Genomic DNA, 22,333 nt, shown 5'->3' on the forward strand with positions numbered 1-22,333 from the left:
GACGCCTCCAGGGGTAAGTGTGTCTGAATGTGTATATATCAAATTTAACCAATGGCGAGGCTTAACAACAAAGACAGGGTGACACGGGGGCCAGGAAGTATATCGCTATCTGAAATATTGCCAAAGACGGCGTTACAGGGACGCAGGAAGTATGGCAAGAGAGACGCAGCGTCTCGTTCCCTTCTCAGGGAACAACAGTTACATACGTAACCCGAGACGTTTTCATGTGTCAAACACAACTATGCAAAAAAGCATTTTGGTATGAATCAACATTCGCATACAGAATATATAAGCATTTAAAGCGAACAGTTTAGCACGTGTGCTTAAAAAAAACTAGAATTTTTATGATATTATCCTACACTACACAGGGAATAATCAGCCCAGTCTCACGAAATTTCGTTATGTAGTCACGTATCTTTTTTTCGCGATATTATCACACGAATTCCTGTTTTCGTGTGATTATCACGCACTGGCCACTCAACTGTCCTGTCCCACCTTCTTACCATTGTCACTTCAGTTTAGGGTTAGATTTACATAAAATGACATACCAACTCTAACCCTAACGCCAGGCGACATATAAAAAAAATAAATCAGAAAAAATAGTATAAACCAAGCGTGCCACACAAGCCCTGAAAAGTGAAGCTAAAACGTCTCGATCGCCCCCAGTGACTGGTCCCAGTATAGGTCATAAACCCCGCCTCCCCATGTTATTCAATGGGACTTGAGACCACCTAAAAAATTTTATTACACTTCAATTATCTTTTTTCCAAAGCTGGTTTCTGTCATTTACTGTAGTTTTTATCACGCTGATGTAAATTCAAATGTTTGTTTTTAAAATAAGTTTGTGTTTAGTTATTTATTTAATGATATAAAAACGGTGGTATCACGTCATGATTGACAGCTGTGATATCGTGTGATATGCGCATTCTGCGAGGGCGGGGTCTTGATTTCGCTGCTTTACTTCCTGCTCACTACTGCGCAGGACTGGTCCCAAAATCGCTACTGCGCAGACTCAAGATGTCAGCGCCGTATCGGGACGCTGGCGGCTTCACTTTTCACCAATGGAAGAGAGCGAACCAGCGTCGTCCATCTTTTTTTACAGTCTATGGTATAAACTAATGTATAAAGTGACATTCTAATGCAAGCACCAAATCTAACCCTAAACCGAAGCGACAATGGTTTAAAAATAGGAAAAAGCAGTTGAGCAACCAACACGTGACAACCACACGAAAACAGGAACTCGCCACACGATCACGAAAAAACGCGGAAATTCCTGACAATACCACAAAAAAAACAAAAAAATACGTGACTATATCACAAAACTTTGTGAGACTGGGTAGGAATAATATGGATTTTTTTCCATTAAACTTCTTGCATAAAAAAAGATTCAAGCACTTTCAATGACCGGTATCTATGTACGTACATTTAAAAAAACCTTCCCAGGGCCTTGAATTTTTCACCGCAGATTCACAAACTTTCAAGGACTTCAAGGACCCTGTGGGATGCGTAATTTTCATTCGAAAAAAAGTTACAATGCAAAGTCTTGAAAAAATAAGCTTTGTTTCATTCAACCAAAATATGTTGGTTTTTTATGTAAAACATGACAGGATTTTGTAAGATTCAACCGTTTGCAGCTTCTTTCACTCTTAACGTTTGCAGCATACCAAGGTTAGTGAGGTGCAGTGTGTTGAAATCTGTCATCGAGGTAAATTTCCCTGGACCAATGGGCACCCGTGTGACAAATACAAGCCACCAGGGTCACATATAATATGTAATCACATTGTGTGTTTTTAAGTTTTGCACATAGAGATCCATAAGCCACTAAAAGAATATCTAAAGGCATAATGAGACGCCCGTGTAAATCATTTCCAAGTCATCCTGGTGTCTCTCAGCAAAGATTTTAAGTACAAGGTGTCATCTTTTGCTGGAGTATGAGATAAAAGGGCTTAGGATGGAAAGCAAAGCGCTATGACTTTGTTTCCCGTTTGGATGGCAGTCTATAAAGTGCTATGCTAGGCTTTCCAGGCTTTAAAGTGTCCGTATACGAACGCCTCGATTGGTCCGGACCCCTAATACAGTATGATACAGAGCTCAACCCTTCGTTCATATACTTGGCATATATCGTCATTGTAATCTCTGAATATACAAGGAGGCATCATTATGAGCCTCTCTATCAAAATAAAAGGTGTTGTGTGTTTGCATGTGCACACCTTTCATCAAGGTAAGATAAATAAACTCTTTGATCACTCACTTTTAGTTTCTGATCTTCAGCACCATCGAGAAGAAAGGCACTTTCTACTTTGAACGCGTATTTAGACCCTCCCTAAAGCTCGAAAACAAGGATGACAAGACATCTGATTTGGAATTGGACTTTTGTGTACAATCCTTCAAGAGCAATTTCGGCGCGTAAAGACCAACATTCATCTAAATAACGGAAGCTACGAGCAATAAACGTCTTTCTGTTAAACACAACCTTCAGCGTTCCCGCCAACAGTTTCTTTTTCAGTTTCTGTTCAAAGCAAGCAATCCTTAAATGACAATCTCTAGATTAAAAAAATACTTTCTGTACCTTTCATTATACGGTTCACCCAAAAATAAAAATGTTGTCGACTCACCCTCATGTCATTCCTAAAGTGTCGTTTACTTTCCATTCAAGAAATGTGAAGTTTTGCTGACATATAAAGAAATCGAATTGTGTGCTATATACAGAAGTCTTCTTACTGTTACAACACTTTATTTGTGAGAAACAGAATGAAATTGATGTTATTATTTTGTGATAACAACCTGCTGCCTGTACATTATCCCAGTTATTACATGACTATTTACCTCATAAGTACATTTTTTGCTAATTTTTATCAAATGCAGACTTCCGTGAAGAAAACACGTTTACTTTCGGTTTTAAGATAAGATTTGGTTTAATCATTTGTAAATATAATGCCGAATATGTTATTAAAGGGATATTTAATTTTGTGTAACACTAAACTGTACTTTAATGATTTGCAGCATCCGGGTTACCGTGTGTTTTTAATTTTGAGTGATAATTATCTACAAAAAAACGAACCTTCAAATGTCACGACTGGCCAATCAGAATCAAGCATTTTAGAGTGCCGTGTAATAATTAAATATACTAAACATGTGTTGTAATAGATTTAACATCAATGTTGCAAAACCATCTCATGGCAATTCCTACATATTTTATGAGTTTATTAACTTGTGTTTGTACGCCGTTTTTGTATGATTTGCTTTCGTACCGTGACGTTGTGGATAGGGGTGGGGTTTTTCTAATAATCATACGTTTTGAAACACTGAAAAAAAACTGGACATCAGTTGCACATCATTAAATTAGGTTTTCTTAAAATGAAATTAACATTAATTAAAATGAGGTTCATTTTAAGGAAACTTGATTCAATCCTGTTGAACTGGTGTACATAATTAAATTATGTAGATCCAACAAGTTTTTTTAAGAAAATCATTTCAAATTCAATCATGCACAAGCAGTGATTTTTTCAACCAGTGAGTCACTTCATACGAATTAGCAATCTCGTAAAATACATACATATGGATTATCATCCCACAGGCATTTCAATTAGAAATGTAATGGTTAATGGTTAACCGCAATAAAAATGTCAAATGGTTGGTATTACATTTGGTAATTACATTTGAGTCTCAGGGCTCAAACCCCTGTCCAGCATCAACCAATTTAAGCAATTACGTGACACAAACGCATTCATTCACGTCTGCTCCCATGTGTTTGTGACGGGTGTGCCTCATACATCTTAAAAAGTGAAGCCATTGGCTCTTTGATCGCCCCCTGGTGACTGGCAGCATTACAAGTCTTAAACCCTGTCCTTTCTATGCAAACGAATGGGACTCGGCACTAAAAAAATAAATTATTTACACTTCCAATAACATGTTCTTAAAAATGGCTTTGATCCTTTAAGGCAGTGGTTCCCAACCTTTTTCAGCGTGTGGCCCCCCTTGTGTACGGTGCATTCCTTCGCAGCCCCCTAAAGAAAATTTGTCACAAAAAAACTGTTCTAAAACTCAACATTTTAATAAAAAAAAAAAAACATTAAATTATACAAAAAAGCATTGCTTTTGGTTAGTAGCCTTATTTTTTAGGTTTAATTACACAGAATTCATGATAAATTAATGTATTTCATGATAAATTAATGTATTTCATAAAATGTCATAAAACTGGGGCCCCCCTGGCACCATCTCGCGGCCCTCCTGGGGCCCCGCGGCCCCCAGTTTGAAAACCACTGCTTCAAGGTAGTTGTTATCACGCTGATATATGTTAAATTGTTAATTTTATGATAAGTTTCATTTTAGCTGGTAATTTAATGCTATAGAAGCAGAGCGGTTGGACATTTCTGGCTTCAATTTATTACAATGGAAGGAGGAGACGTCGCATCGACTGAATTTAAATACATTTTTTTAGGGATTTAGGGAAATATAGTTGTACCGGCACATGTTTACATAATATTTCTTTAGAAAGATAATTTTTTTCTATTAATTTTCCATGAAATGATGTGATTTGATGACTTTAAGCTCTGTTTGTTTCTTCTGTGAGCGCAGGTGTCGTGCAGTTTACTCCTGGGTCATAAAGTACACCTGATTCTCACAACATACGCAGATTTGCTGATTTGTCCGGTCCCAGCGGGCATTTCAACGTTGATTCACTGTTAAATCAACGTCAAGGACAAGGTTGAATCAACGTTGAATTACCTTTTGATTTTGCAAATTTATTCAACGTTTTTCAATAAAATTTCAATGTTGATTTTTAAGCATTTTATTAACCGTTTACTATTCACCGTTGTTTCAACGCTAAACAAACAACTGACCTTATTTCAACCAAATTTCAACGTTGAAGGTCGGTCATATGCCTGCGGGGGTGTTAATATGAAAATCTGAATTCCTCACTTGTGTTTTATCTGAACATTTATCTCACTAACATTTATCTTAATGATATTTATTTGATGTTTATGCGCACAAAAGTGCACTTACATGTAAAATCAATTTTAAATTGGGTTTGCATCAGTACTTTTTTACATTTCAAGAAATTGTTCACAAAACCATGATAATATTTGATAACCGTGATGATTTTGGTCACTATAACTGATGTAAAATTTTCATACGGCTTCTTTTCTAATTTCAATCTGTTTCTCACATAAAGCTATTATATAGCCTAGAAGACTTTATTCAGTTTAAAATGTATACAGGTTTGTAATGACATTAGGGTGAGTTATAGGTCAAACTAATTTTCATTTTTGGCTAAGCAACACCTTTAAACCTGCCATTTTTTGCGCCAGGAGACAAATATTACATGCATGTGTGTGTCTGAATATATATCTACATAACATCACGAGACACCTCATCGTCCTCATCTGTTATTTGGCATCCACACATGGATGATTTTACTTCCAACCTTGTTTCTGTAAATGCTCTAAGCATCAGTAGTGGTTATATTATGGAAGGTCTAATAAAAAACGGAAACAGTTTCAGTTGCCAAATCATTAATCCTCATGCAAACCGTACGTTTGTCAAAACAGCACATAAACGTCTTCACGACAGCCTGCTGCCTTCTTTCCAAATCCTTACAGGACCCATTTATACTATACTTCAAATTTGATTTAATTCATTGCATAATTTATAAAACGGATCAGAATAGTTTTTGAATAGGTTTCTAGTGCTCTGTGCAGTTAAATCGTATTATCGTAATCTTACTCTGACTGGCCATAGTGTTGTACCATTCGACGCAACTAAAATCATACACAAATCTAATAAACAAACAAAAATAACAACAACAACATTTCTCTGTCTAGATAAGAGACTCCTCTCCGATGAGAAAGAAATACACAACCAGCACCATTTAAACATCACACACATGATCCCACCTTATGAATTAAGTCTCCGATTTCTGATGCTGCCCGTGGGCCGCACCTGATAGCACCATGCAAAATGCATCATTTAGTGCAGAAAACCATTGTAACACAGCCGGACCTGCTTCAGATGGGCACTGAGAGAAAGATTAAGGCACCCACGCTCACGTCACTCAATACAAGCTCTTCAAGTAAAATACTATACTGACCTCTAGTGGCCCTCCAGTGAATAACAAGCGTCAGAGCTCCTCCATAAATGTGATCCCAGAGCGGGCGATCAGTCCCTTGTGCACAGGCAAACTGAAGCATGAAGCCCAACGGTCTACTTTAACAAGTACAATAGCAGCGTAATCCTTTGAATAGGCAGGGCAGTGAAAATCGCGACGTAAGTTGCAATATAAAGTGAACCAGCATCACTGCACCGGCTCGCATCTTAAGAAATTTAGGCCATACAGTTGAATTTAATTGCAACCCTTGGTCTAAATGAGGTGATTTTTGACTTCTGGTGTTTTCGTTCGAATGCTTTTTGGGAAGCAGGCACTTATTAACACGCAGGAAACGCCGCCACTTTCACGAAAAAATAAAAACATGCACATCTTCGACCCTCATTTTTCGCTCGCTTCATCCAAAACTTTCTTACGTCTCCTCTTAATATAGACTGCCAACGAACCGCAAGTTAACGTCATCCTGCCAATGGATTATTGCACTAAACTATGATGTGTCGTTTAACATGGACTGTGTGTTTAAATGAATAGAAAGTCTGCAAACAAAAAATAAATACTGGAGGGACATTTAAAACAAAAAAATGTTTAAAGTTGCTGAAGCATATATCAAAAACATGATCGTTTCGCGCTGTCATACATAAAAGCTCACAGACTGTATTTGGGGTAGATATTATTGAGCTTAAAATCAAATTAGCTTAAAAATCATATGATTTCGCCCAGCAATGGCACTTGTCTAACAATAAAAGCTTGAATTTCATTTCTCTTTTCAACGCACAATTGGTTCTTCACAACACTTAAGTCACCACTGGCTACAAAAATAAGTGAGTTCGGGAGAGGAGTACATTGATAATACGACAGCAGGCGTTCCCAAAACTTCATTTCTCTCAGTCTTTCCATCTGCTTCCATTTCGAACTTATGATGAAGGGGGGTAAAAGTGCCTTTAAAAAACTTTGAGGTACAAGACGTGACGGGCAGGGGAATTAAACGTTACGTCTGCAGAAGTGGAGGGGGACGAAGAAGAGCTTCCCTTTTGGTTGTCGTGGAGGAGATTTGGAGGGGACGTGACAGAACGGCCTCATTTGGCTGGTTTAATATATTGCATAATAGTGCAGAGGTCCACTTGTGGAATTAAAGCGTGGGCCCTGTCTTCCTGCTGCACAGTGTCAGGTCCACATTTACCGGGCTGGGTGGGCCGCGCTTCCATCGCCACCAAGACCGACCTTTCAGGACGCACAGAACGGCGGGAGTCAATCGTTGTGACTGCTTGTGTGTGTGTGTGGTCGACGTTTGTTTGTTTTTTGTGTATGACTACATGAATATGGTGGTTAATCTGAGCTGGTTTAGGCAAAGTACATGGTCCTCAGGGTGTCGTGGTGAATCTGCACAGCTTTGGCCAGCGCCTGTGGATCCCGGCCGTTACTCTGTCCGGAGACGTGGCTGCCCTCCGCACTGAGAACAACATGGGGAGATTTAGTTACATTGGTAACACTTTACAATAAGTTTGTATTTTTAACAGTTAGTTAATGCATTAGCTAACAATGAACAATACCTCTACAGCATTTATTCATCTTTGTTCATGTTAATTTCGGTATTTACTGATACATTTATAAAATCAAAGAACATAACTGTAAACATTAATTAATGCATATAAAACAAGCATTTAGTGTTTCAGAAAAATTTTCAAGATTTTTTTGCTTACCCCATTGGCAGATTTTTTCGCTTGCCCCATGCACAAAATCACCCAAACTTGATACCCTTGGTCCAAAAACTAGACCTATTCTCTTGGGTCGCCCTGCTCATCAAGAAAAAGCATCTTAATTTAAGAATTTTTAGTATTTTTGTCTTGTTTTCAGTAAAAATATCTAAGATTTTTTTCTTGAAAATAATTTTTTGCAGTGAATTGTCTAGTATTTTCTAGTTGTGTACTAATAAAGAGATTTTAAAGTTTTAAGTTTTGTGATTTAAAAAATATTTGATATGTCAGAATGTTAATTATTATTAAAAATTAGTTCAAATAAAAAATATTTGAAGTTTTTGAAATGGATGAACTGGACCAAAATAATGAAGCAAATGCAGGCAGTACACTGCAAAAAAAGAGAGACTTTCTTAGTATTTTTGTCTTATTTTCTTGGGTCATTTTGTTCATCAAGAATCTTAATTTAAGAATTTTTAGATAATTGTACTGAAAATAAGTCTAGTTTATAGACAAAAAATATACAATTTAGGTGAATTTGTGTTTAAAACAAGCAAAAATATCTGCCAATGGGGTGAAATTTTTTTTCTTGAATTAAGTTTAAGAAAAACGTAAACTTATTTTTAGATTTTTTTCTTACCCCATTGGCAGATATTTTTGCTTGTTTTAAGCACAAATTCACCTAAATTTTGTATATTTTGTCTAAAAACTAAACATATTTTCTTAGGTCATTTTGCTCATCAGGAAAATACATCTTCATTTAAGAATTTTTAGATATTTTTAATGAAAACAAAACAAAAATGCTAAGAAAGGTTTTTTTGCAGTGTAACAGACCAAAAATAGATGGGAACTGGTTAATAAAATACCACGAACAAGATGCCGATAAAATGCCATGAGGACATTTTTACAAATTGTGGTGAAAGGGTGAGTACATTAAAAAAATTAGTCGCAATATTCCCATAGTTACATGTGTGTTAGTCTATAGTTCAGTGGTTGCAAACACGTCAATCATGATCGACTGGTCAATCCTTGAAAATTCCCCGTAGATCCCGCAAGTAAGAAAAAAATAATAATCCGGTCCATCTCTGGACCATCGGGACAATTCCCGGTAGCCTGGCGACTAAATTTCCCTGCTGCCTTTATTTCTTTTATGTACCAAAGTAAAACAATCATTCAATAGAAAAATCATCAAACAGTTTCACTGCACACAAGAGCAGGGCATTCGTGTCACGGTTGCACCACACCCCTGCAGGTTGTTTAGTGTGAATTGGTAAATAGAGTCGTCAATTTGACAGAATTAATTTTTGGGCACAACACCATGACGCGCTTTTCCCATATTTTATATATAGGCTACATAATATAAAAAACACCTTGGTTTGTGGACTGCGCTTGAATAGTTTCTTTAACAACATTAAAACCTGAAACATGTTCTTCACATATAGTAGCTGGATGAGAAGCGGTTCGGACAGTAATCATGACTGATGATGAAGTTTTAAGTATCATTTGATACAGTAAAATCCCTGCTCACATGAATGGAGAGTCTATTTGTCAATTAATATCAAGTTGTCAGACCTTATTTGGTGAATCAGATTTTTTCCTTTTCCTTTATAATAATAATAATAATGAGTTAGTGTCTTATTGAAACAATATAAGATTAAAATGATATTTAAAACATTGTAACACAGACAATGAAGTACAGTGGATCAGTTATGATAAAACAATTAGGCTACATATCTAATCTAATGTAAATGATTTAAGAAGTCTCTAAAAGAAGATCAAGTATACATAAACTTAATTCAAAAATTGTTATAATATTATATGTGTATATATATATATGAAGAGTTTGGTTCCAAAACGCAATAAATCCATTTTGACAAATTTTGGTAAAAACGTGTTTTCTATACCAAGAAAGTGACAAGATGAAAACAACTATTTTCTGTTACAAACTTTCACATAGCATCTTTAGGTTATAAAAACATAAAAAATTCAAATCCATAACTTGATTTTCAAAGATTTATTATAAAAACGGAAAAGACGATAAAATAACACGGCAGATATTGGATTTTGCGTAAAATTAAGAATTTACTTTTAACTACTGACCTGATATAAAACTGATTTTGGCAGTAACTCATTTTTTTCAAAAATGGCGTTTAATATATATATATATATATATAATATTATAACAATTTTTGAATTAAGTTTATGTATACTTGATCTTCTTTTAGAGACTTCTTAAATCATATATATATATATATATATATATATATATATATATATATATATATATATATATATATATATATATAATAAAGCAACTGATTTTTAAAAATCAGTTTCTGCATCATTCTCATTGCATTTACTACACCACTTTTACCAGCGGATGTCACCAGCGTGCAGTGCTCTGGCAGTGTTTTAATTTTGAGGACGTTTTTATTATTATGTGATATGAAGTCATTATTATGATCAAGTTTCACACTGCAATACTTTGATTGACACAGTTCTTAACATTTTTAACAATGTTGCATGTTTTCCCCTCATTTTGCCACACGGAAAGAGGAAACTTTAAATATTATGAGTTTTATTGGCATTTGAAAATTGGATCAAGGCATTTTATGTAATTCAAATATAATTAGCCTAAATAAAACGCCTCAAGTTGAAAGTTCAGTTTGGGCCCTTTGATAGGTAGATCTTGCCTTTCATCAAGGCTGAGGTTGGAGATCTTGGGCATAAAATGTTTGGTGACCACTGCTATAGTTTTTATGAGTTTACTATTATTCTCTAAAAGTAAAAAATTAAAGTAATCCCAAATAAAAAAGATATGTTTTGATACTGTACATGCCCTAGATAAATAATACTACTACACTATGTGTCACACACACACACACACCTGTCGTGTTCTTTGTCCACCAGATGGTAGCGGGCACGGAAGGCCACCAGATGGGCATAGTAGGCTGGCGCAGGGATGGAGACGGAGCGGGTACAGCGCACATACGTGTGGCACAACTGGTAAGTGAGCAGCTGGAACTCATCAGCCGTGAAGCAGTTATCATCCCACAGGACGTGATAATGAGACGGTCGGCTCGTGCCCTGAAATTAGTTCAATAGTTTTACACACCAGCAGCTTACTGAAGACACAAACAAACCACAAGGGGTCTTTTGAGGTGAATCTTACAAAAACACGTAGATTTTTTAGCATATTTTGCAAAACAGACAATTAAGTCTGTTTTTGAACCATGATAACAAACAAGATTACACTAATGCACAAGAAAAAAAAATTTTTTTACATTATTTGTCATTGCCAAATCTTATTAGTTGCATTGCTTTAATAGACTTCAATACTCATCTGCATAAAATAATACCAGTATGACAATAATTATGACTAAAACATTTTTAAAATGTCAAGTTTATTTTATTTAATTCCAGTAATACTTTATAAGGATGAATCTTTTTCTTTTGTGATTTTAGTATAAAATATGACCTGAACATATCTTCCGTGTCAGATTATAAAACATTTCTTTGTCCTTATCAAAACATAAATCCCAGTGCAAAATTATTTTGTCCAGTGGATCTGATTTTACAACATCAGAATATAGGCAGTTTTAAAAGCAAGTGGTGCAGGTTGTGTGTTAGTTTGTACCTGTATTCCAGCATGACTGCAGAGGTAAAAGTCAAACTCGTAGGGGTGCGTGATATCTGTATCTACTGTCGTACCAGCGGGAATGTTTCCACTACGACCCACCTGTGTAGAAAATTAAATACGACCTTAGAGAACATATTCAACATCATCATATAAAACCTCCAGGTAAAATACAAACGACAGCTTTTCATAATAAACACTTTAGACCTCGTCCACATTTGAATAAATACATAGAAAATAGAAGATGCATCATTTATGCATAAACGTAGGTGTTTTTTTTTTTATTAGTTGGTCAAAACATTGCTTTGGGTGTTTTTTTTTTCAATAGAAAGGACATTTTGACTTCTCAATGTTAAAGTTATTTATAACACTTTTTCTCACGTCAACATCATGTTTTGTATCATCAAGGTTTCAAGTAAATATATAATGGAGGTTCTGAGAAAAGTGACCTTTATCATACAGAAATGATGTAAAAGCTTTGAACGCAGAAGGAAATACAACATTGTACCTGTGATGATTCACTGAAGGCCACACACAAAAAAAATGTATCTTTCCTTGAAGCACGACATTAGTTGTGCTGTCACCAGGCTTGTGCACAATTCAGAATTGAATTGAGAATGACTCCTTGATTCCAATTCAATTCTTGAATTTGAGTTGAATTTGAATTGATGTCAAAAACAGGATTTAGAATTACAATTCGAATTTGAATTAAAGGAAGCAGAATTGCAATTCAATAGAAATTCAAAGAAATTCGTACACATACAGTAAGTGAAGTGTTAAAAATGAAGCTTTCAGTATATGTCAGATATGATTGCATTACATATTCTATAAATTAAGTAAGTTTCAACTACTTGTACAGATAAAATTAACAGGAAATGTTTCCCCCCAGCAATTAATGTTAAAAACTCTAGTCACATTACAAATAATTAAGTTTGATTTTTTTGTAATTGTAATTTGTGGAACACGATGGAACATGACTTCATTTCCCAGAATGCTTTACTTTAACCAAGTATTTAAAATGGTTGCCAAACAATTTTTCCAAACTTTCCTAACACTGAGTGTATGTGAGTTTATTTATGTTGTGTGACTGTGGAATCTCTTTGAATTGCCATGAATTTAATTCTACTTCCTGTCATTCCAATTCCAATTCAAATTCAACTTCCTTTAGGGCGGAGTCAATTCAATTCAAATTCCAATTCATGAATTGAATGGAGGCCAATTCTGAAATTCTGAATTGTGCACAAGCCTGGCTGTCACCATATCAACATTTAAAAATTCACACCAAATCAAAGACAGGAAAATTTCACATTTTACAATACCAATTTCAGTACTACAATAAGGAAAACAATGGATGGTGCTTAAAAAATGTATGTTTTTTGTTGGCTATTTCGGTGCCAATATTTAAATCTAAAGAGACTCAGTTCTTATTAGGACATTACAAAAGAGAAATAGTACAAGTACTGACCCTCTCGTTGCGGTCGGCACAGAAGAGGCGCGTATGATGTCGTTTCTGCACCACTATATATGTGATACCGGGCTGGTACTCCTTCTCCAAACTGATACAGGCCTCTCGGATAGCCAGAAGCTCATAGTACAACACCTGCGAACAGAAACATCTTCATATTTACATGATCCATCTTGAATTCACAGTATAATACTGTGGCACTTATGATAGTGAGATCTGATCAATTATTTTAATGTTTGGATTTCAGTAAATTTATGATCAGATCATGTCATAATCATGATCATAATGCATTTTGGTAAAATTGAAATTTGTACAAACAGCTAGACAGGTGAGGTGTGCAGGTATTGTTATGTCACACCTGTCTAAACTGGCCCTCGGATACGCCGTCTCTGTAGAAGATGATTCTTGTGGGTTTATAGCGGGTGGACTTGTAAAACTGGATGAGTAACTCTCGCACCATAGAGGCCAAGTCCTGAATTACTTCCTGTCTGGGCCTCTGGACACGAACTGTGGCACAGTATCTGCTCGGATGGGCATCCATACTTCCCACCACCTACAGACAAATACAACAAAGTACCTAATGTCAGTATATTACATACAGTTTTTATAATAAATCTTTGAAAATCAAATGATGGATTTGAATTTTTTATGTTTTATAACCTAAAGATGCTTTGTGAAAGTTTGTAACACAAAATGGTTTTCATCTTTTCACTTTCTTGGTATAGAAAACACGTTTTTACCGAAATGAGTCAAAATGCACTGTAAAAAAATCCGTAGAAATTTGCAGCTGGGTTGCCGGTGGTTTGCCGTGGATTTGGATTTGTGTTATTTACCGGCAACGTTTTGTTCAGAGTTGGATGAACATTAGACGTTTACAGGTCTTTGTCTTTACAGAATAAACTAGAAAAACAGCATCAAGCAAAACATTCTGGGAAACAAAATCTGAAGCAAAAAACAGAAAAAGGTTGATGATGATTTCTGGTTCCCAGAATGCTTTGCTTGATGCTGTTTTTCTAGTATTATTCTGTAAAGACAAAGACTTGTTAATATTTAAACTTTATTTACAAACTCTTGCCAGTAAATAACATAAAATTAAATCTACGGTAATTTACAAGCAACCCAGCTGCAATACCATTGTAACCAAACTCTTCATATAGACCGTTTCATCGGGCGCACGTGCAGTGACGCGATAAGCGTCTATTCCGAACGTTACTTCCGGTTTCTGTTTGTTTAATGATCTGACTAGTTGCTGAAACTAAACTCTTAAACAAATACCTCGTTGAAAATAACAAATGTTTTGAGTTCCTATGTAATCTACGTGTTGTTTATTTTGCTTGGTATATAAATAAACTACTTTAAAAGGGACTTTGTTGTTATTTATTCTTCGCAGAGTTTACCGGAAGTTACGTGATAATTTTTTTTTGTCCTGATGTTTTGTACATGAGTGAGGGGTTGTTGGGGCGAGGGAAACTCTTTTGTATATTTTGTTTTGTGGTTGTTTTGTTATTTGTTTAATCATCATTATGTATAGATGTATAAGGCGTGCTTTATGTTGCAGAACAAGTTTCCAAAAGGATAAATAAATAAATCTCTCTAAAGCCGCGTGTTTATGTTGTTACTGCTGAGACCATCTATAGTCTTTAGGAACATTATCAGGAAAATAAAACATACACTGTCTGAAATTATTGCAACATTCACAACGCTTCCTAATTACACCAGCAAAAATGACTGCAAATATATAATGAATATTTATTGTATTGACAAATAATGGAGCTGAACTGACCGCTGCAATGGAGGGCTTCTTCCCATCTCCGGCAGGAGGATGTGTGACGTCTGCCCCTAAAAAGATGACAGGCTGCTGGAATACTGACGGCCTGAGGAGGAACCACACAATTCATTTTAAAAATAGTTCATTCAAAAATGACAATGCTCTCATGTCTTAAATAATTAATTTTCATCTCTCACCGTTGATGTGGCACCAGGATGTTGTTGATGCCACCGAGCTTGACGTTGATCTTGAGGCAGAGGTTGGAGAGCGTCTGAGGAGATGTTTTCACCACGTTCTTCACCTGAACACACTGGGTGGCCATTCCTAAAAGAGTGTCTCCAACACGCTTCACTTCAGCTGCCAATCACAAACACACACAAACAAAAATCAGTGTCTGGTTCATTAACCTGCATGTGCGTGTGTGTGATGTCACAAGATCTCACCATAGACGGGTGTTTTTCCTGGCAGGATGACGATGATGAGCTGAAGTCCAGAGTATGTGTTCTTCAGGTGTCTGAACATGGGCTCCACGCTATCTGCTCCCTGTGCATACTTACAGAAACACGGCTGACCCTGGATGGGCATCCCGGCGTCCTTTGAGATCTTACGCAGCTGGTCAGTAAAACCCCTAAGAGAATAAACGCAAGAATCAGTTTAGATCATTTAGAGTTTGCTTAAAACAATGGACTTGTATTTTAGCTCAGATTGTCTTACTTGAGAATCTCTTCTCGACACTGTCTCTGCGTAGCGAAGCAGGCGATGGCCCACATCTTGATCTCAACACCGGTATGAAACTGTTTTCCTCTCATATCCCAAACACCATGACTGGGTGTAGCCACAGTGCGATTCTGTAAGGACAGCGTACGGTTAATCTGCTGCATGGGACGCATGCAAACACAACACAAAGCTGAAGTCATTGCTATATTGAACTGAAACCATTAACAAAAACAGCCTTTATATGTGCAATAAAAACATGTACAAATGTATACGACTATCAGACAACATCAAGTTGCAAGTGCATTGCAAAAGAATATTGCAAAGATAAAGCATCATTATATTTATTTTAAAACAATTATAGTAAACACTTCAAGTTTGTTATTTTGTTAGCTACACACACACACACAACACAATGGCCGCAGCGACTGTTAGGGGACGTGAGTTTTCCAGGAGCGGGGCCATTCAGACAAACAGACACACAAAGATGTGGGTGATTGAAAGGAAGGGTACCATAAAGTGTTCTGTGCTCACCCTGCCCCCGTACTGTAACATGGGCGCAGGTAACACGCGCCCGGTCACGTGAGCCATCTCGTCTCGCACTTTAAACTGGAACTCCTGCACAAATGGATCTGCTTCATAATTAGCACTGCGCACCTGCAAACACACAGAGAGGTGGACAAAAAGACAAGACAATCAGCAAAATTGCACCCTTCCTTTTCATTTACATAAAAAAACACATGTTCCAGAGCGACTTATAGTCCAGAAATAAAGTCGCATGAGTCAAAAATGTGTTTTGAAGAGGAAAAAACATATACAAATCGCACTGGACTATACGTCACATGGGAGGCTGAATAGTCTAAATTAACACGATAAACCAAATCAAGTTCAAAAAGATCCCAAAGTCAATCTGCATCACTGAATCCATTGAATTACATTAATACAGGAGCAGCTGTAGACGGTAATGGTTTCACTTGGTTCACAGGAAATCATTTTGACGTATAAGTCGCACCTGACTTTAAGTTCCAAGACCTGCCAAACTATGAAAAAAGTGCGACTTATAGTCCGGAAAAATAGAATATGTCAAGTTACAAATTGGTTTGTATCATTATTTTAAGGTGGTTGCCACAGGATTCTGTATAGATACTTACGTCTTTGTTAGGTTAAGATGCTCATAAAACAGTTAGTTCCCGTCCTTGATTCTGATTGGTCAATAGCTGTATTTTATTTACGATAAATCACATCTATAACCACTGCACCCAATGATTTTGGGCTGCAACTAATGATTATTTTCATAATCGATTAATCGGGCGATTAGTCGACTAATCGATATTAAAACATAAATATTTACTCAATTCGGTTTTTCACTTATTATTGCTAAATAAGGCACTAAAATAGGGTATTCATGAGTAGAAGTGTACTTTTAAAAATGCAAAACCCACACACTACTACGGAGTTTTAATAATCTAATATAATATAATATAATATAAAAAAATATAATATAATATAATATAATATAATATAATATAATATAATATAAAATCCTTAAATAAAAAAAAGTTTGTGCAGCTTTTAAAACAGCTTCAAAATAATAATAAACAAAATAAACTGAGTCTTCAGGGATGTGCTGGTGAGGAAATTTTGCCACAGATGAATAAACTCTTGAACTTGATGAGAATTAACATTATTCGTTATTAACAACATAAATAAGCCATTATGATATGAAAGTGATATACATGCATTGTTACAGTAATAAAAACATGGATTTCGCCCTTACTTAAATGCTTAGGTTGTGGTTCAATACTAGGGATGCACAATATATCGGCTGACATATCGTTATCGGCCGACAACTGCTTATTTTTAATATTATCGGTTATCGGTCTGATAGCAAAATTAGGCCGATAAATGAAAGAGTTTTGATTGGTGCTTTCTGTGACATAGCACAAAGATGACACGTGTTGCGGGCTTAACAAGAGTATGCTAGTCTAGCGCAAAGACAAGATGTCCGCAGTCTGGGAGTTTTTCATTGTGAAAATATGAATATTTATCGGCCTATATATATCGGTTATCGGCCCCCAAATATAAAGAGTTAACGGTTATCAGTATTGGCCAAAATTTCCATATCGGTGCATCCCTATTCAATACTATTTTTATAAAAATCAAACAATTAAACAAACAAACTCACTTATACTAAAGGACGAAATTAAACTTTATTAACCAGCGTTCGTTTGCACATTTCCTTCCGTCATTGTCCTGTCAAGGTTGCCAGATCCGCATAACAAACCATTTGGATGACCATTCAAAATTAGTTCAAAACCATCCCAATGACTAAGCCCAAATACCAACAACTAATAAACCAAATCCTTCCATCTCAACCCGAAACCGTTTAAAAGTAGCCCAATTCAAAATTCTGCCTAAAGGCAGAGGACCTGGCAACGCTGCCTTGCTTTTAACGAAGCTTGTCGCGTGGGGACAAAAAGCGCCTGATAAACGTGCAGCTCGTGTTGTATGAAGAAACAGCGATAATATAAAATTATTGTTATTATTAAACAATAATAAAATTATTGTTTAATAATAAAAATAATTTTACAGATTTTATCGATTAGTTGTTGCAGCCCTAATTCTGTGTATCGCTGCCCACCACCCTAAGCTATTTAAACATATGTGAATTTTTTCCAGCAGAATGAAGACTTTTAGTGATTTTTCCTTATGAAAGTTGTGTTGATACAATGCAAATATTAAAAGCAAAAACTGTATGTTTACTATTTTATAAAGCAAAACGGTACTCAAGGCTGTATTGTGAATAAATCACAGCTGAAGGGGTTGCATCACATCGTGCCTAACAACATTTTTCAGCCATGACTTATTTACGACACAGCACAGCCTCTTGCACCTTATTGCTTACTTAGATGCCAATTAATCTAATTTTAGTGATAATCGATTTAGAGTAGTCAGCTGTTGTGAAACTGAACTATAATAACCTAACATGAACTATCCTGAGAGCGAACATACAGGCTGTTTGCCAGAAGTGCTTCGTGAGATCTCAGCTTAGATCCTGCAGCACCTCGGAGTGTAAAAATACTCTCACCGCATTATTTTTAGCTCCGTCTCATCTTTTTAGAAGATTTCATTGGCCGTGTCGGTGTTTCACCCACGCTGACTCTCAACTCCTGTTTATATTTCCACATCTAAATGAAATCGTAGTCTGACTTTCTGATTCAGGGCTCAATTGGATCCCGTTTAATTAAGGTACAAAGAGCACCGGTGATTCAAACGCATGTTATCAGCCGAAAACTCAGACGCGTGGTAAAGAGTACATTGAGTTATATTACATCACACAGCTGGCAGATACTTAGTTGTGTGTAACAAGCTGAATATAAATCACATTGCACAGCTTAAGTATTATTATGAAGCTACGACTTCAGACTATCAATCAAGCTGTAATAAATGCACACCTGTATACCTATTAAAAATACTAAACTCATACACCGTTTGTTAGCCATAAACTGCCTATGAGTTAATAAATATTATCTGCAAATATGTGATTATAGCAACTGTGTGTGTACTTGCGAAAAGGTGTATTGTCAATGCCCAGTATATAACATTTGGCTGCAGAAATTTAGTAACGTTTATGTATGTGTTTACAGGACGAGGAACAAAAGTGGTACCACTTACCAGTCTGCTGATCTCTTCCTGTCTGTCCGGGGCCGAGCGTGCCGTGGCTTTGATCATTGTGGATGTTTGATTATCTGTCAGTTTCTTGATACAACGCTGCCCCGCTACAATATTGCAAACCTGCGAGAACATCAGCACTGTAAGAGTCGAGAACATCAACTACGTTTATTGTTAAAGTGCCGATGACACAACTCACCTCCAGGGGCAGGTAGGTGTGTTTCTGCTCCTGGCCCACCTGTAGGCAGGGCAGATGGGGGTATTTGAGCTGCAGGTTGTATTTCTCTCTGAAATACTGGGCTACGGTTCGTTCTACAGTTTGTCCATTCTCCAACTGCAAGGGGAACCTGCACAAAATTAAAAGTGTAGATCATATAAACCAACACTAGAGGGCACTACAATGCAAAATAGCTTCATTAAGTCTGAACATAAGGGCATTGGGTCTCATTCACTAAGCATGCGTATGCACATTTGTTTACTAACAAATCATGAATCAACAAAAACATTCATACTAAAATGTATTCTAAATGTTTGCAAAAACGTGAGAAAAACCACACGTACGCAATGATCATGAACAAGGAAAAACAACACTATAATATATATATATATCTGTGTTATATATTTTATATATTTTTATTATTGCGTACACGTGGTCTAAGTTCTTCTTACGTTTTTGCATACATTTAAAATAAATTTTAGCATGTACGTTTTTGTTTGAATGGTTTGTTAGTTAAAACGTCCGTTTCATGAAGAAATTTGTGCGTATGCATGTTTAGTGTATACTCAACATACGTATACAGAGTATATTAAGTGTCTCTTATAAAAAAATTATCTTAACAGCCCCACACAGAGGCTATGTTTACATGCACAACATAATGTCACAAATTTTGACTGAATTTTATCCGATTGCAGTACAGTTTACACCCTAAACATTGCAATCTGATTAAATTGTTTATGTTTACATTCTATATAATCCAAACCGAACGTCTGCGCAAGTGCACAGCCAGGGTTGCCAGATTTCTGTATTAAAACCAGCCCAATGGACATTCAAACTAGCCCAAAATCACCCAAAATACCAATAACTAATGAACGAAATCCTTTCATCTTTAATCCTTTCATCGTTAAAAATAAACTCTAAAACAGTTTAAGAGTAGCCCAAATGTGATCTTTGAAAAAAGCAGAGGACTTCTCTTGTCAAGTTCATGCTTTATCTCTGGATAAATATACAAGGTCAAAGCTGTGTTGTTCAAGAAAGTTATTCAAGAAATGTTCAGATATAGGCAATGAAAACTATTTTCGAAAGGCATGACACTATTTTATTGCTTTATGCAATGTTATGAAAGACATAAACACTTCAGAATGTACAGTGCGTGACCCCATTACCTTAATAATGCGTTGCCATTGCCTTGCCATTGCATGTGATGTGAATATAAGACGTAAACTTAATTCTTCTACGCATGTGCATAAGGTATTTTTGCATCTGATTGAGAAAATACTATGATTCATGCGTTTTCATGCTTACTTTTCTCCTGATGATCGGATCAAAGATCGGACTACACCACTCCTTTCCAAACAATTGAAATTCGCATCTGATAGACCTCAATCATATTGATTAAGGTGTTTACATGAAGACTTTTCATTACAATTGAGCAATAAATACGATTACAAACGGATTATTTGGTTGCATGTAATTGTAGCTACTGATTGGTTTATTATTTATTTCTGGAGTACGACTTAAATGTAAACATTATAGTACAACTTCAAAACAAACTATTCAGAACTCCTCCTCTTATCTGGCATTGCCCTCTGGAATTAATAACATGTAACACATCACATCCCTCGACCGACTGACTCACGTTTGGTGACTTGCAGGTCGGCGGGTAACATTACAGACTCGATACTTCCTCCGCATGGTTCCGCAGTGTGTCACCTCCACCTTCAGACCTGTACATAAACCACCCATAACTACATATGGAAACACAGTCAAACACACAGTTACACACAGAAACACAGTCACACATTCACATGAACAGCCGAGCCTACACACACACACATACACACAAACAGTCACACGCAAATGCAGTTACATTATAATAAACACAAAGATACAGAAGCACAGTTACACACCTTTGATTTCTTTGGTGAATTTGACTCGATGGGAGTCTGTAAGGGGTCGAGGCTGTTCGTCGATATTGTGGATGTCCAGAACTTCACACATGAACTGAATAACTGGCTGTGCTTTGTAGAAAGCTGTGGCTGAAACTGCAAAACAGGAAAGAAAGTTGAAACTTGTTCAAAAATTAAAATGACAAGAGGTCAAATCATGAGAAATGAAATTCTCTTGATCATTTGATGTGTGATTCAGCTAATATTTCTCATTGTGAAATGAAAAAAAAGCTGATTTCGACAACAGAAAAAAAAGAGAAAATGTTGTATTCAGGTCTTAGTATTACAGCAACACTTTATATCACTTTTACCACCAGAAAAGTCAAAGTTGAAACTATGCTGCAAAATAATAATAATAATAATGTTTTACACTGATTTTGCAATGTCTTAAGTGTCCCAAAGTATACATAATTAATAAGAGTTTTGGTCTGAACATGTCAACGTGGCAATATTCAGTTATAGTCATAGTGCCTCCTGCTGGCAACATAAACAGGCATGTTTCACATTAGCGTAACCCGTTAATTGGAGCTGTCCCGTGAGCGGGACACCTACGTTTATTTCAATATTTTCTATGTAAATGTTAATCTATCACGACAAACTATATATTGTTGGAAAGGTCTAAGAATGTAGTTTTCATATTTCAAAACCTTTTAGCAGTAATAATAATGCAGTAACTGTAATTTATTCGTTTGTGACACAAGTATGCAGCAAACCTCAAAGCAAACCAGCACAAACCTCAGTTTTTTGTCAATTTTATGTATTAAAAATTATACTATATTGCATTTTTATTTATTACAAATAAATGTAAACTGCTTTAAAAAAAATAATAATTTTCACCTCCAGACACTTCCCTAAAAAACGTTGAAGTATCGAAATTAAAACCAAAATTAGGCTTCTAGACCAAAAAAAAAATATGCCAGAGTTATATTAATTTAAAGGTGTATATCACCTTTTCACCAACCCCCCACTCAAAAAGGGCTGCGCCAGTTAAAGGGTTAAACATACAGTGTTCAATTTGTGCTTTAATTAATGTTTAATAAGACTTTAGGACTGAAGGCGTTTCTGTGCAATATTCAGTTTTAGTTATAACGCCACCCTCTGCCAACAGGAG

At 36.1% G+C, this 22,333-nt stretch overlaps 1 protein-coding gene across 5 annotated transcripts in view; it reads right to left on the reverse strand.

The window, feature by feature from the left end:
• Positions 1-873: 873 nt before the first annotated feature.
• Positions 874-22,333, reverse strand: part of ago3a (argonaute RISC catalytic component 3a) — a 42,409-nt gene continuing 20,949 nt past the window's right edge. For 2 of the 5 annotated variants that reach the window (XM_073872560.1, XM_073872559.1), the window contains exons 6-19: positions 21,184-21,318; positions 20,913-21,021; positions 19,256-19,403; positions 19,060-19,179; positions 15,898-16,041; positions 15,385-15,518; positions 15,114-15,298; positions 14,868-15,027; positions 14,686-14,776; positions 13,261-13,455; positions 12,903-13,037; positions 11,438-11,539; positions 10,688-10,887; positions 874-7,556 (exon numbers count right to left, since the gene is read on the reverse strand). In XM_073872560.1, the coding sequence (XP_073728661.1) occupies positions 7,448-7,556; positions 10,688-10,887; positions 11,438-11,539; positions 12,903-13,037; positions 13,261-13,455; positions 14,686-14,776; positions 14,868-15,027; positions 15,114-15,298; positions 15,385-15,518; positions 15,898-16,041; positions 19,060-19,179; positions 19,256-19,403; positions 20,913-21,021; positions 21,184-21,318 (1,967 nt within the window). In that variant the 3' untranslated portion in view covers positions 874-7,447. The remainder of the gene's footprint in view (positions 7,557-10,687; positions 10,888-11,437; positions 11,540-12,902; positions 13,038-13,260; positions 13,456-14,685; positions 14,777-14,867; positions 15,028-15,113; positions 15,299-15,384; positions 15,519-15,897; positions 16,042-19,059; positions 19,180-19,255; positions 19,404-20,912; positions 21,022-21,183; positions 21,319-22,333) is intronic. The other 3 variants (XM_073872563.1, XM_073872561.1, XM_073872562.1) reach the window with 3 other exon arrangements.

The sequence above is a fragment of the Misgurnus anguillicaudatus genome, chromosome 10 (genome assembly GCF_027580225.2).
Source record: "Misgurnus anguillicaudatus chromosome 10, ASM2758022v2, whole genome shotgun sequence".
NCBI classification, from domain to species: domain Eukaryota; kingdom Metazoa; phylum Chordata; class Actinopteri; order Cypriniformes; family Cobitidae; genus Misgurnus; species Misgurnus anguillicaudatus.